We start from the raw sequence: 21,559 nt of genomic DNA, 5'->3' as shown, positions 1-21,559 counted from the left end.
CGTGCTACACCCCGCCCCGACGGCCAGTCATGATGTGGTAAAGACAAAGTCCAGCGGGGAAGCTACCGGGGTCATCTGGAAGCGGGGGGCAGGGGGGCGCTGGAAGGGGGCGGGACGGACTCTAGCGACGCGGAGCGGGAGGAGAGAGAACGGGTCCGGCAGAGCCGAGCGGGTGGAAGGCGTGTCTGCGGAGCAAGGTTCCAGGGAGAAGGGACCCACAGGACAGTTTCAGAAGAGTTCCCTCGGCCAAACGAGGGGGACCGGGATGGGCAAGGGCTCTCCCGGCAGGGGACAGCCGTCCGCGGGCCGGAGGGGTCCCAGGGCCCAGCGCATTGGGGGGGCCACGCCGCGCCCGGATGGGCGGGGCTGTGAGGCAGCAGGTGTGCGTTACCTGCCGGGCCCGGCTGGGGAGGCTGCAGCTGGCCTGGGTCCTGGGACAGGCAGAGGCTCCCGCAGGACGGAGGCCTCCCTGGGACTCAGGGGGCTATTTCCCGACCTTGCCCTTGAGCAATTACAGGAGGCGCCCGGCACATTCCCCACAGCCCCGGGTCAGCCTGGAGCCCTGCTCGGGGCCTGCCTCAGCCCCGGCGCTTTGGGGGCGTCTCGTCGGGTTTGGGTTCCCAACATTCACTGGTTCTTGTCTGGGGCGACACCCTCCCGCACCTGCCGCTTGGACGAGTCAGCCCCCGCGACCCGCGACCCCTGGCCGCTCGGCCCTGGCTCCTAGTCCGATCTCCTCAGAGCCCCGCAGCGACCCCTTCCCCGCGCCGCGGCCTCACAGCCCTCGGTCCCCTCAGGCCGCCCCCCCCCCACGTGGCCGGCGGCCCTCTTCCGCCCCTCTCGGCCGCACCCCTCCCCGCCGCGGTACCTGGGGCTCTCGAAGCTGCACCCCCTGCGCCGCAGCGCCGCCCTCTTCTGCCGCAGAAGCGCAGCGGCCGCCCCGCCGGGCTCCGGCTCCATCGCCCCGGGCGGGGGCAGCGGGCTCGGACGCACTCGGGTGGGCTCGGGCCTCGGCGGGGCTCGGCCGGCCGCTCGGCTCGCACGCCGCAGCCCATGCCCCGCCCCGCGCGCCGCCGCCGGTCCGAGGCCCCGCCCCGCCCCCACCCCGAACTCCGGCCCAGCCCACTCCCTGCCCCGCAGCCGGGGCCAGACCCCGCCTCGACCCCGCCCCGAGTCTCAGCCCCGCCCCGCCCGTGCTCCGGAGTCAGGCCCCGCCCCGCCCCGAACTTCAGCGTCGTCCTCCCCGAGCTCCTCAGGCGGGTCAAGGTCCCGCTCAAGCCCCGAGCTCCGCCGGGTGCAGGGGGCGCCGTCCTCACCTCCGTCGGGCCCACTCGCAAACGCCGCCCTGTCCCCAGCCGCCGGGCCCGCGGCCCCGCCCCCCGCTCCTAGCCCCTCGGCACAGCCCCGGGCCCCGCCCACTCCTCTACGGCTCAGCCGCTGAGCGCCCGCGGGGCCGCCGCCCTCACCCGACGGGTCGGCTCCCTAGAGCGTCGTCCCTCCGCGCCTCAGTACCTTCTGGCCATTTCTAACGTAGCAGCGTCCCTCTGGGAGCCGCCTCTCCCTATGTCCCGCCCACAGGCTCCGACCCGCTTTTCTCTCTACAGCCCCCAGGGTTGGGGCCCGGGGCCCGCTCCCCGCAGCCGCCTCCAACCCGGCTTGGACAGGGCCCCGCCCACAGCCCGCCTTCCCCAAGCCCCGCCCACAGCAAGCCCCGCCCACCCCGCCTCACCTGCGCGGCCGCGGGGGCCCGGCCGGTCGTGCGCTGGGGTTGGACACCTGCCCCGAAGGCTAAATAGGTGTTCTCCGTAGTCTGCGTTAGCTCGCGGATCTCTCCACCCACTAAAGTGGAGCTTCTGCTGTCGCCTGGTGGCCGTTTGTGGCGCCTGACGCAGTGAGTTTTGCAGGCGACCAGTCTTGACTGGATGTGACGAACTCTCCCCAGCTGTGTGAGTGACAACCACCACAGCCCCCGCCGTCTTCACCTCCTCCCCAGGTCAGATGCAGCCGTCTCAGAGCCCTTGAGCACTGCGCTGGGGCTGAGGGGAGCGACACTACCTGGGCAAATTTGGGGGTCACCGTGCCATCTAGATCGTGTGGAGGCGGTGAGCTAGGGCTCCTCAGCAAGCAGGGCTTGTAGTGGCTGGGGAAGTGTGGCTATGCTGGGGCGGCAGAGCAAAGCCTGAGGGGCATGTGTGGGAGCCTGCGGCTGGGGAACTAGCCACTGCAGTTTTGGAAGGCACTAGCTGGGAAACTGAGGCAGGCAGGGGCTCCCGTGATCAACTTGGATCATGTCTTTGGCACACATTCCCTCATGACTTTCCCACTGCTTTCACTGCAGTGCCGAGACTTCTTTGCTGCCGCACATTCCAGCCAAGAAGCCAATCTGGATAGAGAAGGTGAGAGAGAAAGAGGTAGGGAGCTTTCTACTTCTCCTTCCAGCCCCTTGAGACTCCACCTCGGTCCTCCCATGCATTTCCGCGAGACAGTCTTGTAAGACAGTTCCCCCTTTTCTCAAGCTAGAGTGGGTTCCTGGTTTTTGCCTAACATCTTGAACTCCCCCAACATCTTTTCAGACCTGGATCCCATGACTCCCCCAATTCTTTATTCAGTGAGACTGGGTTGGCTGCTGTTCCCAACTTCATCCTGCTCCTTCTCCTTTCTGTCTTCCTGCTTCCCCCGTCCTCCATGTGTTCAGCAATCTCTGAAACGAGTCTCCAAATGCCCCTGTCCCCCGTCCCCAGATCCTCCATCTCCCTCTCCGAGTGCCCAAAGCACTGACTCTGTCTCTTCCTGAAGGGATTGCTCCCATATGTCATTTCTGTTCTAGTAACCTCTAAGCAGGGTCCTAGTGCCCCAGACCTCCTTGATGTCTGTATTTGGCACAGCAATGGTTTGCTAGTGAATGCAAGTGATTAATAAATTGAGCAATATTCATTGGAAAACACATTTAATTTCAAAGTAAACAAAGATGTTTGTACATTATTTAATTAGTGAAACAATTATCAGTGTAACAAGCTGAAAAATACAGCAACTTGATACAAGACTGAGGTAACAAAATACTTCACCAAAAATCTAAAGAATCCCACAGAGGGCTGATGTTCAGTGGTTATTGCGGGTGAGACAATTCACAAGAATTAGAGAAAGTCCTTACACAACTGCATGCAGGGGGTCTGCTGGAAAAAAAAAAAAAAAAAAAAAGACAGCCCAGGAGTAGTGCAACAGATTTAACAAGAAACGAATTAAAATGTAGAAACGGATTTTCAATTTACTTTGAAGAATACATAAGAAATTGAAAACTACTCTCTATGCAACATTTTGAATGCTAAGTGAAAAACCATGCATTTTGGCACAAAATTTATTAAAGATTATGCCATACTAATAAATTAATTACTAATATCTCATTACTGAATGGTCACAGTCATTCAGAAATGGGTAAAGAGATTAATGATTATAAAATGGACAGATGATCCTTCGAGTTGCTGCTGCAAACAGGGATTTCCAGGCTGCCCCCAGCGTACACACACTTGTGCAGTACAGGACTCCGAGGTAGTCCACGGTACAAGTCCTCAACACCCAAGAAAATGCAGCTCTTGCCCATGCTGTACTTGCATTTAACATTGAAATTAAAACTAAAAAGCCTCTGAAGTAAATACTGTGAACATTCTGACCCTACTCTTTCATGCCACCTCAGAATCCTTCTCAGTATGCCCAACCATAGCTCTGTGCCAGGGTGTTCTGCGACAACCAGCCTCTAGGACAGCGACTCTATCTAATTCTCCTTGCAACTGAACTCACAGATCAAGAGGCTATTCAGTCTGTTGAGCATTTTTGAGACCTTTCTGGAGGAATGTGCACAGGGTTTTTTACCCAGTGTTAGCAGAGAGGCAGGGTCTTGTCAGAGAAGATGCCATGGTGAGGATTATTTGTTTGTTGAATGTGGTCAGCTCCACCAGGGCAAGGATCAGGTCTGCTCGTTCTCAGCCATTTACAGTATATCCTGGGTAGAGCTTGGCACACAGGAAGCACTCACTAGAGTCATGGATGGATGATCCATCCATGGATGGATGAATGGGTGGGTGGGTGGTTTTGCACAGAGAATGCTATTTCTAAGGGACTCATGTAGATTTTTTTCTTTCTTTTTAAAACATGAAATCACATGTCAGTATGATGTGAGGCTGGTGAAAGTCATTTATTAAAGTCACACAAGATAAGTTAGGTTGTGTTTTTAGCAATGTTCACCTTGTTTACAAGCATGAGTAATGTGGGTGCAGAGTTGTAGCCCCCACCTGTGGAATGGAATCAGACCCCACTTGTGAAAGGCTTCCCATTTTCGGTCATCTTCCACTTGTAAGATGGCATCCTAAAGATACTCGTCTTGGGCTTGGAAGGTGGGAGAGGAAGATAATGAAAGAAATACTGGCCATTTTGGTAAGGAAAAAGATACTTTATAAATCCAGTAGGCAAGAGAGAGGGGGTTCTTTCCTAAACAGAATGCCTTCAAGTATCTTCCTCTTTAGGTTCCATGGCGAGACAGGGTGATGAATGGGCTTCTTCAGGGAAGGAAGGGGAGGCCGCACTCTCTCATTGGGCACACTTAGAACATTATTTCTACTGCTCCTGTCTGAATCAATCCTACATGAAGCATTTCAGTTGTCAGAATGTACTTGGCTGACCTTGAGTTATAAAACATGTTTCAACTGAGAGGGGTGAAAATTATTCTCAGGGAGAGGTGCGTGAGTTGTTCTTGGAGCATCATAATGATACCAATTACCTATTCTACAATTTGTAGACAGCATCCTATAATTTTCATTTTGGGGCACCATGATCTGTTTGCTCAAAAAAACCCCAAAAACCTAGCATATGCATGCAAGACAAACCACCTTCGATGGTTTCACAAACATTTGTGCATTATGGAAAAAGAGCAAAACCCAGAAATGCTTCCCTCCAGAGTGAGAATCCACCCATGGATTTCTCCCTTTTTGGGGTTTGTGCCTGGCCTCCTCTGTGCCAGCCTGAGAGCCTTCTCATCTGCTGCTTGAGGGACAAACCAATGCAGGCAAGACAATCAGCCCTTATGTGCTTGGCCCCGTGTTCCAGCTGGGAGAGCCCAGCATCTTTTGGCCCGCCTCTAGGGCTCTTCCTCTCCATTCAAGGTTCTTACCAGCTCTAAAGGCCTTTGCCAACAAGGTCTAAGCAGATTCTTCAGGAGTCCAAGCTAAGAATGTTTCTAGGAGGGGATGTAGGATCAGTCTCAATTAGCGAGCAAACTAAACATTTTGAAAAGACTTGTAATTGTGCTATTTCAAATTCAGCTCAGAAGAAAATATTTGTGAAAGATAAGAAAAATGTGTAAAGGGCAGAAAATGCTCTAATTAAAGGAAGCCTGAAATTCTGAGGGTTTTTGGATTGACATCTATAGTATTTCATTTGAGAAGAGCCAGGACAGTTGAGAAGCAGAGAAACCCAAGGAAAATAAGTAGCTGATTTTCCAGTTTTGCACCTTTCTCTGAACTTAAGACTTAAAAAAATATTAACAGGTAGAATCAGGTTCAATGTAGGTTAAAGCGTTAACACTGCCTGGTTCTGGTGAGAGGTGTTGGAGTGTTTGGTGTTTTCATTTGGCTTCTGGATGCCCATTTGAATAGTCACCAATGTGAACTGGGTGCATGCAACCAGGCCCCAGCTGTGTGCAGGTGTATAGAGCACTCATGGCCAAGGTTGGATGGCACCAACTTTACCACCTGGAGCTCCTCCTGGCACAAAAGCATTCTAGACTTTGCTCCAAAGGAGGGTTAGTTGCTGAGCTCACTAAGTCTTGACCATAAAATAAGTCTTGAGCTCACTAAGTTCCTGATGGGAACTGCTTTCCTCACCAGTTTGTTAGAATTTTCAGGAGTTGTCATCGTTTGATCAAAATACAGTGGTGAATCTTTGGTCATTTTAAAATTTACCTATCACAGTTTACTGTTTAAGATGTTGTTTTGAAGCATCTTGCCCAGAAACTCTTAAGGGTGATTTGATGTCTTGGAAACCATGATAGCAACAGGGACCCAGGAGTTCAGAAAACCATTTCAGGGTTTCCTTCTCAGAATTTAGACACCCAGATTAGAGAGAGAGGGAGGGAAGGAAGCTATGGTGATAAAGCTACCATAAATAAAGCTAACTTTTATTCATTGTTTTGAATAAAGATGTATTTGTGCAAAATAAAAGTCACTCAAAAATAAGACAGTGACAGGTAAAGGACATTGTTCACGTGAAGAACTCTTAACTGAATGCAGAGCTGGGACTGTTCACTCTCCAGGGCTTTGCTTTCTTGTCACCACGGTCATCAACAATTGTGCCCTTGGATATGGATATGGAGAACTTGCTGGTGACCGCGGTTGGGGGCAAGATTGAGGGAGCTTAAGGCTTCAGCATCACTCAGCTCCCCAGTGTACCCAGGAATCCCAGTGGGCCCCACCCTGGCAGTAGATGATGGGAGCAAAGCCTTGGCCTGCAGGAGAGGCTGGTGCACAGTGGCTTCTGTGCAGCTGTTCTCCGTGAGCATGGCAGCCTCCGAGTGCTTCCGAGGAAGCTGGGAGAAAGTCTCACAACTTCCCGTTCTGGCATGGTCCGGGGGGAGAATACAAGGGCTTTCAGACCCTGCAGGAGAGACGGGGGTGGGAGGAAGCAAGGAGGCCAGCCCAGTCCACAGTCCTGAAGCCGGGTCCTGTCTCAGAAAAGCCAACAGCAACAAGGCCTGGAAGGGACCCGGGGGGGCGGGGGGGGGGCAGAGAGCAGGCCTTCCAGATGAATAGCACCCATAGGAACAGAAAACAAGACACAATTTAAGGCATTGTTTGTTTACAGTAAAAGAATGCAAGGAACCCTTAACATAGGAGGAATCTGGGCTCTCACTCTGACCTTCCTTGGTGAACAAGGCTATCACATAAGGTTAAAGCAGGGCCTCAAAGCGAATGAAAGATGTGACGTCACAAGTCTTGTGCCAAAATGCATGTTTCTCGAACAGTTCACACTCGCTCGCACTCACACATACATGGCACACACACGCAGAGGATGCTTTGGGGGTTGTACAAAATCTGAGGCAGCCCTGTGGGCGAGCGACCCCATGCACTTGGGGTATAAAAAGCCAACTCCATAGCCTGTTCCTTCTCTCTGGCCCCTCATGCAGGTTAACACTGTCCACTCTTGTGCAGGAGAAAGCATGGGGGACCCAACGTGGGCCAGGTGCTCTCTAGTCGAAGCAGCAGCTGGTGGACGGACGAGGGCCCAGAGAGGGAAGGTGGGGTGCACAGTCTGGGGCCTGACCATGGCCCTGTGTGGTGGTGCTGAAGAATGAGTGTCATGAGAGTCGCTGGGGATTGGCAGGTGGACCCTGCACTGGTGAGCCCTCTGGACCGTGAGGTCGCAGGCCGAGTCCCCTTGAGTCTGGCTGTGCGTCACCCAGCACCCTGGCCAAAAGCCTGTGCCCAGGACATGCGCTTCGCCACCAGTCCCAGGCTGGGCTCCCAGAAGCCTCTGAAGTCACGCCAAGTCCTGCAGAGACTTACTCAAATGACATAAGGTTTGCAGGTACCTGGAAGAGAAAGCTCAGCCTCTTGTCAAAGTTCCAATCTTTTGGAATGGGACAGGGGGTGCCCCTAAGGGAAGGGATCAGGTCTTTCCCAGCGAGTCTGCGAATGAGCTGGTTGGGTGAGAAAGAGGGCCTCGCGAGAATAATGGCCACCGTTGTCAAGTGGCTGCTGTGTGCCAGGCACTTGACATCATCATGTCCTTCAGTTTTCCCGACACCCCAAGAGGCAGGTTCTGGAAATGTCCCCATTACAAAGATGAGGACCCTGAGGCTTAGAGAAGGGAAGCCCACTTCGAGTAAAATGTGAGGCTAAGGTCCCAGAGCCCACGCTGTCATTCACTTAAGCCTGGCAGCAAAATAAAACTGCACTTGGAGCGGACAGGGGGTAAATTCTGTAGGAATGGGCACAAGCCTCTGGAAGGAAAACCAGTGGGCAGGGGTGGGTGGGGAGGGGGTGGCAGGAACTGATAAGCAGGAGCACTAGGAGGAGTGATCAGGATGCCAGGACCCCCAAGACCTTCCCATAGCTGTGTCCCCAGGACAAAATCCCACTCCCCTTGCTGGGGAGACTGCCAGCCCTAGGTCAGGGTGCTTCCCTCACCTTTCAGAGCTGCCCCCAGCCCCAGGCTCCCCAACCCGGCACTGCTGCAGGGTTCCAGGGGATCTGATGAGAAGCAATTTCATCAAAAATAAATCCATCTTGGTGTCAATTTGGTCAAGGTGATAAATTGGAAAAAATGTATCTCCTTCCACCAGGAGATAGTTATAAGAATGGTCACAGCAGTACTGTTCAAAATAGCAAAAAGCAGGAAATCATTCCTGGGATCACTGCCAGAAGAATTAATTAAAAAAAATATGTATCAGTACAAACAAATGAATGACAGCTATACACATTGACACAGATGAATCTCAGGAACACACTGTAGGAGAAAAGCAAGTCACAGAAGAAAATATCCAGTTATGGTTCTATTTTTAAAAAATGTTTTTTTAAAAAAAGGTACCCCAGACAATACATTAAGGAATCAAATACACATGATAACATTTTAAAGGAACAGTAAATAAATCAGGAAAGTGGTTATGAGGTTCAGGCAGATGGGAGGCACACAGAATTAGGAAGAGGCCCCTGGGGGAGAGAGGTGTTCTGAGGCCCGGGAAGGTCCTGCCTTTAGGCTCGGTGGGCAGGGAGCTGAGAGTGGTGGTCTTCTAGCTGTGGTTTACGCCTTACTGACCTTATCGATACGGTTCAAGTGTATTTGGTGTTAGTACAATTTTGAGAAATGCAAGTCCACAAAAAAGAAAACTAATCTTAGTCACTGAGCTTGTCCATGGGGGTAGATGCATTTCTGTGACTTCTTTCATTATTTGAAATCTTCATGCCATCACAGGGATGTGCTGTGCTTTATTTAAATAAAATGTTGTGTGGGCTATTTTGCTGTTGCCAACTTTTTATGATCAAGTACAGTGTAGAGCAGGAATATATGGTTGAAGGTAAATTCGAAATAAAAAGGGAAAAAAGGTAAAAGAAATAAAAGATCCCCCTCCCCTAGGCCTAAAAATTGAACAAAATTCTTAAAAGTTGCAAACCTTTGCCATGGCATACTACATTTGCCATATATGAAATTCCATCTATTTGTCTTTCTGACCAAACACTTGCGCTGCCACATGGGTTTGACCCAGTTTCCTGTTACCTGCTGTGGCATTGCTGCCACCCTCTGAAGACCTCCACCCCACAATACCCCACAGTGAGAAACAAAGGGCTTTTGTGAAGGACAACCATCGCTGCTCCCAGCTGGGGCTGCTAAAGTGCTGAGGCTGTTGTCTCTGGGCAGACCCCAAGGGGCAGACCCTCAGGCTGTGTTTCCCGCACCTCCCCCACCATCCTGGGGGCCCACCTCAGAGCTGTCAGTCCCTGAGCACTGCCAGCCTCCACTCACAGGTCAGGGGGCCCACCTGTGTGTGGCAGGTGAGCTCCGGTGCTCTTAAGAATGGCACTCGGAGCCCCAGACACACTCAGGGTGACTAGTTCGGGAAAGGTCAGGGTGCTCTTCCTCTCTTAATGTGACCTGAGGCCTTGTTTACTTTGCATCACCTTGAGGTGACTGTCCACCAAAACCCTCGGCCTTCCTGTCGTGGAGATGAGCAATTACATTTGCTTAGTGTAAAAAAAAAAAAAAAAAAAAAAAAATATATATATATATATATATATATATATATATATATGTATGTGTGTGTGTGTGTGTGTGTGTATATATATATATATATATATATATATATGTGTGTAAGTGCTCTAGACCCCATGGAATTATACTTCCTTGCACATCACTTTAGGAATTTCACATACAGAGACAAACATACACCTTATAAATATGCTCATGTATTTTAATACAAATGAGATCACTCTTACATATGCTCTACACTTTGCTTTTTAAAAAAGAAAAATTTAAAGTAATCTCTGTGACCAACATGGGGCTCGAACTCATGACCCATGAGATTGAGTCGCATGCTCTACTGACTGAGCCAGCCAGGTGCCTCTGCAGGGAACATACCTTTGTGTGCACGTGTGAGTCTATCACCAGGACAAATTCCTAGCAGGCAGATAGGTGAGGAAGGGGATTCAAGTGCAGTTTATTTTGAGCTTTTTTGTAGTATCTCACATTTTCCCTCTTTCCTACTGTTTTAGTTCGTCGAGAACTTTCTACTAATTCTGCTTTCTAGCTTCCCATCATCTATAATCTGACCAGCTTGTCACCTATGTTCTCATTGGACGTGACGGATGAAAATCCTGAAGAGGACCAAACTGAGACTTCCCTCTGATTTCCGAGAACCATTCTAAGGGACCCAGAAGTCTGTGTGCTGTCCCCAGCATCCTCCCAAGACCCAAAGGCCTAGTGTAAACCAGCCTTTGCTGAGGCCCCCTCACACCTCCAGGCTGGTGCCTCTAAGCTGCTACCCACCCAAAGCTGATGCTTGCTCTATCCCCAGCCTGAGAGGGACCCATTGGGCAGTGCCCTCTTCTAGCTGGTCACTGGGGGACATGGACAGCAAAACTTAGGGATAGAAGCACCAATCTGGCAGCAGCAGCCAAATGCCTCACACCTGACTCCCAGCGGCAGGAACATCCAGCCTGCCCCATTGGGTGCTGAGGGCTGGAGCAGCCATGCCTTTCAGAAGCCTGATGGCCAGGCTGTGCTTCCAAGCCCTTAGCTCAGCTGCAGGAGGCTGAGCAAGCTGAAGTGGGAAGTGCGAGAAAGTGTGGAGCTTGGGGCAACAAGTATAGACTCTGGTGCAGGACAGACGGGGGTGAGATCTCATGAACTTTGGGAACTTGAATGAGTGTCTGCCATTCTCTGAGCCTCAGTGTCCTCAGCATAAAAAGGAGACAGTAAGAGAAACATACCTCCCAGGGGTGTTGCGGGCATTTGGCCAATTCTCACACGTAAAGCATTTCCTGTAATGCCTGGTCCTGGGCCCGGCGCAGATACACGGAGCAGCAGCCTTATTTGGCTCTCAATATTAGCTAATATTTTTATTCCTAAAGGTTTTGGGGCAGGGAGGCCCTTTTGTCAGTCTGGAGTATTTCCATGAATCAACTTTGGAGGGGAGATGGTCTAAATAGATGCTCTCTTCTGATCACTGGGGCGATACCACATTTGCCACCTAACTGTGCCCAGTGGATGTTTCTGCCGTGTTTCCTTTAGTGGGAAATACACAAGGATCAGATCCACAGTTCTTGTCTGGAGCCAGGCTTAGTTCTAAGCTTGAGCAGAGGATGCCCTGTCTCACGGAGAAAGGTTGATCAAAAAAGGGTGCCTGGGAGCATAGCTGATAGGCTCTGAGGGAAGGAATGAGTCCTGTTTTCTATGAACCCTTAGTCCCAAGGGTGGGAGAGGATATTTCAAGAGACAAGCAGGGTTTCGGTGACTTTACCTGAGGCCTGTTGCTTTTACATGCATCATCCAAATGCTTGTGCCACAGTATTGCATGAAACCGGGAACCAGTCTGGAACTTGTAAACATTGCCTGACGGGCAGAGAAACCATTGGTTAGGAAGAGGGAGGGCCCCATGGGAAGGCCTGCCTGTGACTAGGGCACGAAGATAAATGTGAACTTAGGTTAACTAAACCAAGGAAGGTCAGGAACAGCCCAAGGTAAGCTTGGGCTTGCAGAGGCGGAACTTCTGGTGCCTCTGGGCTACATCTGTGGATCAGGCCACTTAACCATTTTGGGGGCCACCATTTGATTTTGGTGAAGCCTGTGGGCTCTTCTCAGAATAATGTTTTCAAATGCATAAAATAGAATACAAAGCAGATCAATACCACGGAAATATAGCTATCAAACTACTAAAAAACACTTGAGTGATACAGTTCTACACGTGCTTCTCTAGTAATGCACCAGTAACAAAATCTAGGGGCATGTTTGACACTGCACTGTAATTCCAGAGAGAGGAGCAGAGATGCCCCTGAGAAATCTGCAACTATATGTGATAGAAAAGGATCTGTGGTTTCCTTTGGAGATCAAATCACAGGTGTTATGAACACTGTAGTAGTTTAATACTTAGAGAGGCATGAGAGGCCACAGAAAACAAAGGTATGATTTTTTTTCCCCACTTGGGTTCACAGACCCTTTGAACTCTATCCACAGATCCTGGCCAACCTCTGTATCATATTTCCCTCTGCTTGGTGACAGTGGTTTCCTGTGGGCTAAGGCCCAAAAGTGGCCTGTGGTCCTCGTGGCCATATGGTCCCCAAGTCAAGCTTGCGTAGACACAGCCTTTACTTCCTCAGGAAAAGACTTCTAATCCAGGCCTTCTAATCCCGGAACCTTCAGGAAGGAATTCCAGAGGTGACCAGACCAGGATGTGTGACAACTGTGTGTAGCTATGCATGGATTCAATCACTTAGACATAGAGCAGAGAACTTGGCTCCTCTCTTCTCCAGTCCCTGGGCTCTTTGAGGTTCCTGTTTCTTTACTTCTCAGCTAGCAACATTACAACCCTGTAGTCTCTTTACTGCAGCAGCATCTGCATTACCTGGGAGCCTGTTAGAAATGCAGAAGCTTGGTCTCCACCCCAGATCCACTGAATCCAAATATGAATGTTCACTAGTTCCTCAGGTGATTTGTATATACCTGAACCTTGACTAGAACATTCCTGAGAAGATGTGAAGATGCTTGGAGACTTTACAGTCCCAGTGACTTTGCCCAGCTAGAACCCAAGATCCAGGTATTTCAGGGTTTTGTCATGTGACATGGTCTACCAGAAAGACCAGCATGGCCTATTCTTTATTATATTATTATTATTATTATTATTACTACTATTATTATTTTAGTGTAGTTGGCCAAATGTTACATTAGTGTCAGGTATACAACACAGTGATGCAACAAGTTTATACATCATTCTGTGCTCACTACAAACGTAGTTACTATGATCACCATACAACTCTACTAAAATATCATTGACTATATTCTTTTTTTTCCCATTGACTATATTCTTATAACTTATTCATTCTGTAACTAGAAGCCTGTATCTCCCACTCTCCTTCACCCATTTTGTCCATCCCCCCACCCCTGCCCTCTAGAAACCACATTTGTCCTCTATATTTATAGGTCTGATTCTGCTTTTTGTTTGCTTGTTCATTTGGTTTTTGTTGTTTTGCGATTCCACATATGAGTGAAATTAGATCATATTTGTCCTTCTCAGTCTGACTCATTTCACGTGGAATACCCTCGAGGTCCATCAACTTTGTCATAGAGGGCATAATCTCATTCTTTTTTATGTCTGTGTTATATTTTTATGGCTAGAGTGTGTATGTGTGTGTGTGTGTGTGTGTGTGTATCATGTCTTTCTTATCTACTCATTTATCAAAGGACACTTAGGCTGTTTCCATATCTTGGCTATTAAAAATAATACAATAAACAAAGGGGTGAATATCTTTTTTGGATTAGTGTTTTCATTTTCTTTGGGTAAGTACCCAGTAATGGAAGTACTGGATCATATGGTATTCCTATTTTTAATTTTTTTGAGGAAACTCCATACTCTTTCTTTTCCACAGTGGCTACACCAATTTAAATTCCCAACAACAGTACACATGGGTTTCCTTTTCTCCATATCCTCACCAACACTTGTTATTTCTTATCTTTTTTATTTTAGCCATTCTGACTGGTGTGAGGTGCTATCTCATTGTGATTTCTGATTTCCATTTCCTTGATAGGATGGCCTATTCTGAATGTCAGTGTAGACAGGGCTCCTAGACAAGAAGGTGCCCATAACTTTCCTTCCACCCAATGTAGTCATGGGGGAAGGATGGTACCAGGAGGAAATGGGAGATGACCAGACAAGTTAAAGTTGGCTTTTGTAAAATGGTTCTTCTCTGATTTGGTCTTAGACCAGGATACTGTGAGAGTCTCATGGCACAGGTAAGGTCAGGGACATCCCTGAAATCTTCCAAAACCCAAGACTCTCCCAGCTACATGGCCCCTGCCCTATGCAGCATTATATTATTTATTCCAAGACCTTGAGGCTAAAGCTTCCAAGGTAATGGGTTCCAGTAGCCACAGGTGAGGCCACAAAAGGCAGCTGTGTGCCATGCCCACTGCTCAGTGGACACACTGACCATGATCTAAGCAGTTTTTGTGGCCCAGTGAGGGGACCCTCTGACCACAACCTTAAAGCAAAGGGAAGGTAGCAGCCCCAAAAGTTCTTACTGTTTCAAATTGTACATTTGGCAGGAGAGGAAAACAGAGTAGAGAGAGGTTGTGGGCACCCAGTGCCCAGCCTGCTGCCTACCTTTGTCAGGGTTATTCAGCTGGAAGATGTCTGGGTGCTCAGGGTCATCAGGCAGCTGCACCATCCAGCCCACAACAGAGACCTTTTTGCCAGGTGTGGATTTATACTGGGGAAGAACAGCAGCATAACCAGGAGGCCCACGTCCTTCACTCTCCAAAGAAGCTGAGCTGGGTCTGGCAGGGTTCCTTCCTCCTCCCACCACCTCCCCTGTTTTCCTCCCCACACCCATTACCCCCAGGTCACACTATGTGAAGTCCCAGCCTGGAGAGTCCTTTCGTGGGACTTACGTGTTTTCTGTCTGTGCCCCGCAAGGACTTGGCTCCGTAGTACAGGAGGGTGGATCCCGAGAGTATGACCCAGTACCTGGTCCATGAGGACAGCTACAGAGGAAGGGGAAGCAGAGTGGCGACCCTGTAAGTGGTGGGAGTGGAGTCTCCCCTCCCTGCCGGATTACAGATCCAGCTGCACAGGTGGAAGGGTGCTCCCTTCCTCCTAACCAGTGCCCTCACAAGCCTCATCTCTTCCTGGCACCTCGTGCATCAATATCACTTTTACCCAGGGCCGGGAGGAGGGAGACCCTCACCAGAGCCTTTGAGCTCTGAGCCCTAAGCCCTGTATCCCCTCTCTGGCTCCTTTACTCAGAGAGCCTTTCATTTTTTCACCCTGTTTAAGGCAGTGCCAAGGCAGGTGACTTGGCCCCAAGAAGGTCCCTGGAAAAAACATTTTTAAAACGCAGACACACTAAACCATAGCCTAGTAGAACCATGATTTCTGTGCTGGGGTTCTCTGGCTGAGACTCAATGGTAGCACTTGGGAAGTCCTTATGGTTAGAAGTGGGGAAAGCCAACAGAGCCAAGCTATAGGTATTCTTTCTGTTTCTCTAGGCAGCAAGGCTGGGATTCCCTCTTCAGGAGAGCTCTGCTCCTCAGTTTAGGGAAAATCACTTCAATAAGCCTTTTGGTTCTGCAAAGGTGAAGCAAGTATCTTCTCCTGAAAGGAACAAGGTTGAGAGTAGAGATGCAGATGGTTCTGTATTACAGCCTACAAGACTCCTTTTCCATGCTGGATGGAGCTATGTCACTGGAATAGTGAAAGCAGTGGCTTTCAGACCTCTTTGATGACACCCACAGGTGTGTATGACACACATGCACATACATGTCGAATTGAAAGAAGCCTCATGAAAAAGTACTTACCTTTATTATATGTAAGGAATGCTGTTGTTTTCCATTCTATTCTATTCTGCTCACAAATACAGGTTATGACCCACTGGACTGATTTCTTCACTGGGCCAACCAGCATTTGGGAAAACCCTGCTAGTGGGACTCTGTCTCTCCCTGGCTCAGGATGACTGGGCCCTGAATTCTGAGTATGGGAGAGAAGCAGGCAGGTCCATGCAACAGGCCAGATACAGGGCCCCATGTCACAGAATGCTCTGTGATAACCTGAGCTCAAGGGACAAAGTGTGGCCCAGAGCTGGGGTGAAGACCCTCCTTACCCACGAGCTACCTGGCATCTGCACACAGGCTAGCATCTGAAGGTGACAGCTGGGCTAGCACCCTGGCAACTTCACTGTGGGCACAGGCAGGAAGGGTTATCTTCAGGTGGTTCCATGGGCAGTGGACAGGGCAAGCAGGGGCCAGGACGGGAGTGGGAGGGCAGAGCAGACAGGAGCTGATACTGCCTGGAGACACAGCGCACAGGGTGGCTGTTTGTAGAAAACCCTTGCGTGGATGCTCTGTTGGTAACAGTACAGGGGTCTTTGCAGGTGGCTGAGGCCCAGCTAGGGGTGCGGGTCATGGAGCCAGTGACATGCGGGTCCAGCACAGGTGACCTGGGAACTAGCAATGGAGCCTCAAAGGCCTCCTGATGCTGCTGCCACAGGGAGAGAGGGCACCTGCAGCTGGGGGTACCATACAGGCTGTGTTGTCCCTCTGAGGGGCAATACCAACCAAATGCCCAGAGGTCTGCGGGCTGCCACTGACCCTCGTCACAGCCTTGGCTCACTGCATGCTCACTGCATGTACTGCCATGCATGTGACATTCTTGCTCAGTCCCTTAGAATGTTGGCACTATTTTCTCCCAGTTTACAGATGTGGAAAGTGAGGCCACTCATTCAGTGGCACAGCCGGGGCTGGAGTGCAGGCCCTCTCTGATGCCCCTGCAGCCTCCACACAGAGCTGAGGTGTCTCTGTACTTACCGCGGGTCTCCGTCCTTCCTTGAGCAGGGTTTTCCTCCTCAGGGGACCTTCCATGGTGGGCACTGCGGCTGAGCTCCCCAGTGTACAGATGCACGGGCCTGTGGGGCTATGGGGAGACCAGTAGTCAGACACCGCCCTGGCGGGGCCCAGCTCAGGCCCCTCTCCCCCACAGGTCCCCACCGCCAAGTCCGCAGTGCTGTGCTGGGCCAGAGGGTGCAATGTGGTTGGGGCAAGGCCAGGGAGGGGCCCCTGAGGCCATGGAGAGCTTGAACAAGGGTGGCCCTGGACTGGCCACAGCTGAAAACTTTCACCTCCCTCACCTTTCTGAGCACTTCAAGGCCCTAGGCTTGGTGACAGTGCTCCCTATCATCCAGGCCCCAGAAGCACTGCCACCTGGTCCCCACCTCCGCAGTGGCTTCCTCTGGGCCCTCCCCTGCATTCCCACCTTCCTTTCCCCCCAGTGTAGCCCCTCCAGGCCCAGTGTAGCACCAGGAGCCTGGTGGAGCCTCCATCAAGTGGGGAGGTGGCGCTGGAGTGCAGGGGGCCCAGGGGGATCCGGGCCCGCCAGACAAGCTCAGCGCTGTTGCCTCAGGGCTTCGGGTGCCACCTACAGGTAAGGACAGCCAAGCGAGGCCCTGGCCCAGACCTGCCCCGAGGCCTGGATGGCAGCTTGTTTTCTGGGTAGGTGCTTCTCCTGGGCTTCTCCTCTTGGTGCCCTTCCTCCGCATGCCGTGAACAGCCCTGCCATCCATCTGGCTGCTTGAACTGGAGACCTGAAGGTTTCTCCTCTTACCTCTCCACCCCCCGCCACCTATTCAATCCCAAGGATGCAATGATCCCAAGCCCTATGTATGTCTGACTGCCCCTCAGCCATTGCACTCCTCCCACCTTAGGCCAGAAACAGCTCTTCCTTTGGACAACTGCCTGTTGGCTGTCCCCTGGCCTCCCTGAGGGCACTCCTGCCTTCCTCCTGCATGCTCTCCAGTTCTCCATGCCACGGCCAGGATGACCTGGTCACGCCACTGTCACCCCCCATCCCCACCCTCCACCCCCTTCCTCTCTCATTCTTTCCAACATTGACTCTCCTTCACTCCCCATGCCACCCTGCTCTTCCTGCCTCCCTCTGGCTTGGGGTGCTCTTATTATCCCTACACCTCCCCTCCCTGTATTTGGTTCATTCCTATTACTCTTCCAGTGGTTTCTCCAGAGAGGCCTTCCCTGCACTCCCTTTCCAGAACACCCCACCACCTCTCTGGGACCATCAGGGACCTGGGAAGCAGCCTCATGGACTGGGGTAAAGACCGCATCTGGTGCATCCAGCAGCCTCGAGCACAGCTCATGGCATCCAACAAGCAGCCTAGAGCTAGTTGTCAGGTAAATGAGCACACGAACAAATGAATACCTATAGACGCAGCTCCGGGTTCTGGGAGAATTCCGAACTGGAACCCGCCAGTTGGGCCCCAGCGTGGCATAGAGACGTCCCCTGCTTCAGAGGAAAAGGAGTGAGTTTTAGCAACAGCCAGGAACAACCAGACACTCTGAGGAAGCAAGGGCATCTCGGACCCTAAGGGCATTAGCTCAGGAGGCTCCAACCCCAGCTCTTTCTGCACTTCCTCCGTCATGTTGCAGACACATCTGAGGCATATCTGTCACTGCCAGGCCAGTGAACACAACACCCCCAGAGCCTCTATCAGTGTCAGGGTGTGACTAAAATCAGGGCACACCCACTTACCCAATGTGAAGCTGACACATTTAATAGAAAATGCCGTACAGCCCAAATAGTCCATGGTAAGTCCAATTACAAGGGCACGCACAGAAGGAATTGTGGGCAGTCTTGCATGTCGGGTCCGGGATTGGGGGGGCATGTGCACCGTCTTCATGCACCAGGGCACAGCTCAATTCCTCTGTTTGCTGTGTCCTCTCCTTTGCTGGCCCCAGCCAGACCCCTGCCATCTGCCCGTGGGCCGCCCCTCTGGCTTCTCTCCCACCTGTTGCCCCCAGCAGGGAGCCTCTGCAGGGGAAGATGCGGTTTCCAGAGTAAGCAGAATCTAACCTACAGAGTGGGCGGGGAGGCTTCTGTCTTTCTGTCTCTTCTGTTCACCTTTTCCTCTTTCAGCAGGATGATTTCCTGTGTCCACTTGGTCCTCAACCACCTTCTACCCCTGCGGCATGGTGTCTCCCTGGGCCAGTGCTTTCCTTGCTCCCTGGCCAAACAGTGATGTAACCCAATTTAGAAGGTCAGACAAAGTCAAGCCTGCCTTTGCAAATACACTCTCCATTATCCGCTGCCAGTCCTAGGTTGCTGCGTGCAGCCCCTCGGCACTGGACACCTGGGGGGTGGGTGGTTGGGGCCAGGCTCATTCTTTGCAGCAGGCCCATTACAGCAGAAGTGAGCTCAAGTTCCTCTTTGGGCAGGGCGGGGAGGGGGGTCGGGTCACGTGAGTCCCTGCCCCTCCGTCCTCTGCTTGAGAAGAACTGTCCTCAATAACCATCTTGGGTCTGTGGTACAGAGGCCCAAGTTCAGGGCTGGTCAGAGTCTGGTGGCCATCTAGGCCAATTGCCCATCCAGCCACTCCTCCTTAGGTGATAAAGAGCCACAGCATGTGCTTAGGCCCTCAAGTCCTCAAATGTAACAGAGCTCAGTCTTTCCCCAGCACCCCTGGGTGACAGAGGATGGTCACAGGCCAGGAGCTGTGGTGCAGAAGAGGCCCTGCCACAACAACTCCCAGCCCACACCCCGGATTGTCTTCTCCCTCTCCTCCATTCAGAAAAAGGCTTGCAACGCGGTGATGAGCAGGACATCACAGGTAACAACAAATCTGCTCTAAATTATGAAAAGCTTCGGGACTTTCATTGTTACTGTCAACACTGCTGAGTACCTCACAACTGGGTCACAACATATTATAACCCCGTGCTGAGGCAGGCTGCTCGGAGGGCTCCTTCAGCCTGCCTCCAGGGTTGCTTTCCTCTCCAGCCATTACCAGAAATTTCTTATGAGTTGGGGCAGGGTCTAACAGTGAACCTTTCTGGGATGACATTCCTTGTGCCCAAGGGACATCTCCTCATTTGATCTGGATTCCTGCTCTGAGCTGCCACCTGTCTGGAGTGGGACATGGAGCTTCCGTTTGCAGAGCTGGATCCTCTGGCCCCTTCTTCTCCACCTTTCTTCTTGTGAGTCTTTTTGCCCTGGTACCCAAGGAAAAGGTGTGATGACAGCGGGCTGTCTGCCATTACCAGTAGTCCCACCAAAGGGGGGATGTGGTTGGTGCTTCTACCTCCCCTCCACCTTTCTCTCCTTTCTGAGATAGTCCACGGCTGCACACTCAATAGGTGTTTGCATGACTGACACTTTTCAATGGAGAGCTTTAAATCAGTGTCTTCCAACCAGTCTAGTCTTTTAAGTAGCCTTTTTCCATGTTCTTCCTAAAGGCGTGGGGTGCCCCCCAGTGTACCAGGCTGGTGGGGGGTAATGCAGGGGCGCAGAGATCACCAGTGAGTGTAGGCTCACATGAGCAAGATCATGACACTCACCATCTCACTGGAGTTTTAAGCATATTATCTTCCCCAGAAGAGGGAAACTGAGGCTCAGTGATGGGAAAACACTTGACCAAGGCATGAGCCTAATAAGCCAGGATGTGAACCCTGTTCTGACTCTACAGCCCAAGCTGCTCCCACACCTTTCAGGGCCGCAGGGAGGCTGAGATGTGCCATGTGGTGGGGTCTGCCACAGGGACTAGGTCTCCATGTGGAGCCAGCACCCTGTGGGTGGTGTCCGGGCATTCTCCTCCCAGAGGTGCCACTCCTGTGGGCCTCTGCTACAGCTCACACTGATCAGGCTTTGTCAGTGTCTGAGACTGGACAGCCCGAGCAGTCGTAGGTCCTGGTCTCTTGGGGTGGGACTACTTCCTGGGTCCCTTGGCCCCTGGTCTCTGCACTGGAGTCATCTTCCAGTGGCTGACTGGCACTAAAGAGCAGCTGCCACTTATCCACTGCTGACCATGAGACACACTGTTCCTCTCACCTCTGTGAGGGGTACTGTTCCCACTCTGTCTTAGATGAGGAGACAGAGGCTCAAGAAGATGAAGCCACTCATTCCACTGTACCGGCCTGTCATTAGGGATAGAGATGTAAGTATTCACAGAGCGGGGATGGCTTTCCAGTACGAGCAGAGGGCCTATGTCTGTCAAGCTGCTCCCAGTGGGGCAATTCAGAGCCTGCTTCCCTGGAACCTGGGGGATTGACCCTGGCCTTGGAGGTCAGCGTCACGGTGACTTTTCCCCAAGGCCAGTTTTTGGGATAGTTAGGGTTGTGGTGGCCCACCTTCCTCCCCAGGTGAGCCCTGCAGGGTTGGAAGAGAGTTATGACGGTTGGGGACTATGGTGTGGCCTGAGCAGGAACCTCAGCCACTGAAACCAATCTGATCATGGCCTTGTTTGAGAATATTTGTTATTTGAATGTTCAGAGCCAGAAAATGCAAAATGAAGGGGCAGTGGTACCTGGTAAACTCAAAAATCAGGGGATTTCTTGGACTGACATGGAGAGTCCCACTCTGGAACCACAGACACCTTTTCCAACATGATGCTGGGAGCAGAATGTGGCTGAATGTATGTAATTCAGGAAGGCCATTTTACTGTTTCTTCTCGAGGATGGATTTTGGGCAGCGGTGGGGAGAAGGGATGCAGCAGGCAACCCTACTCATGGGAAGTCTGGTCTGGGAAAGATGTACGGCTAGCAACCAAGTAGAACACTTCAGTCTCAAATAGTGTACAAAATGGTAATAATGATGGTGGTGGTGGTGGTGGTGGTGGTGATGGTGATAATGATGGGCTGATGGGAATGATGGTATGATGATGATGATGGGGTGATGGAGATGATAAGGATAGGATGATGGTGATGATGGAGTGATGGGAACGATGGGAATGATGGAGGTGATGGGGATGATAAGGATGGGATGATGGTGATGATGGGGTGGGATGATGGGAATGATGAAGTGATAGTGGCGATG

At 51.4% G+C, this 21,559-nt stretch overlaps 2 protein-coding genes across 14 annotated transcripts in view; both read right to left on the bottom strand.

The window, feature by feature from the left end:
- GARNL3 (GTPase activating Rap/RanGAP domain like 3) overlaps positions 1–1,656 on the bottom strand; it is a 146,743-nt gene extending 145,087 nt beyond the window's left edge. The window contains exon 1 of one of the 2 annotated variants that reach the window (XM_077850767.1): positions 1,513–1,656. In XM_077850767.1, the coding sequence (XP_077706893.1) occupies positions 1,513–1,523 (11 nt within the window). In that variant the 5' untranslated portion in view covers positions 1,524–1,656. Of the gene's footprint in view, positions 1–868; positions 1,025–1,512 lie in introns of those variants that run through there. The other variant, XM_077850766.1, reaches the window with a different exon arrangement.
- A 1,274-nt stretch (positions 1,657–2,930) lies between these two features.
- RALGPS1 (Ral GEF with PH domain and SH3 binding motif 1) overlaps positions 2,931–21,559 on the bottom strand; it is a 295,262-nt gene continuing 276,633 nt past the window's right edge. For 5 of the 12 annotated variants that reach the window (XM_077850727.1, XM_077850724.1, XM_077850722.1 and 2 more), the window contains 6 exons: positions 17,957–18,040; positions 16,555–16,660; positions 14,644–14,736; positions 14,357–14,462; positions 11,501–11,592; positions 9,748–11,347 (listed from right to left, as the gene is read on the bottom strand). In XM_077850727.1, coding sequence (XP_077706853.1) covers positions 11,231–11,347; positions 11,501–11,592; positions 14,357–14,462; positions 14,644–14,736; positions 16,555–16,660; positions 17,957–18,040 — 598 coding nt within the window. In that variant the 3' untranslated portion in view covers positions 9,748–11,230. Of the gene's footprint in view, positions 7,577–9,747; positions 11,348–11,500; positions 11,593–14,356; positions 14,463–14,643; positions 14,737–16,554; positions 16,661–17,956; positions 18,041–21,559 lie in introns of those variants that run through there. The other 7 variants (XM_077850730.1, XM_077850734.1, XM_077850729.1 and 4 more) reach the window with 4 other exon arrangements.

The sequence above is a fragment of the Canis aureus genome, chromosome 16, assembly GCF_053574225.1.
Source record: "Canis aureus isolate CA01 chromosome 16, VMU_Caureus_v.1.0, whole genome shotgun sequence".
NCBI lineage: Eukaryota > Metazoa > Chordata > Mammalia > Carnivora > Canidae > Canis > Canis aureus.
This window is presented reverse-complemented; position numbering and strand designations above follow the sequence as displayed.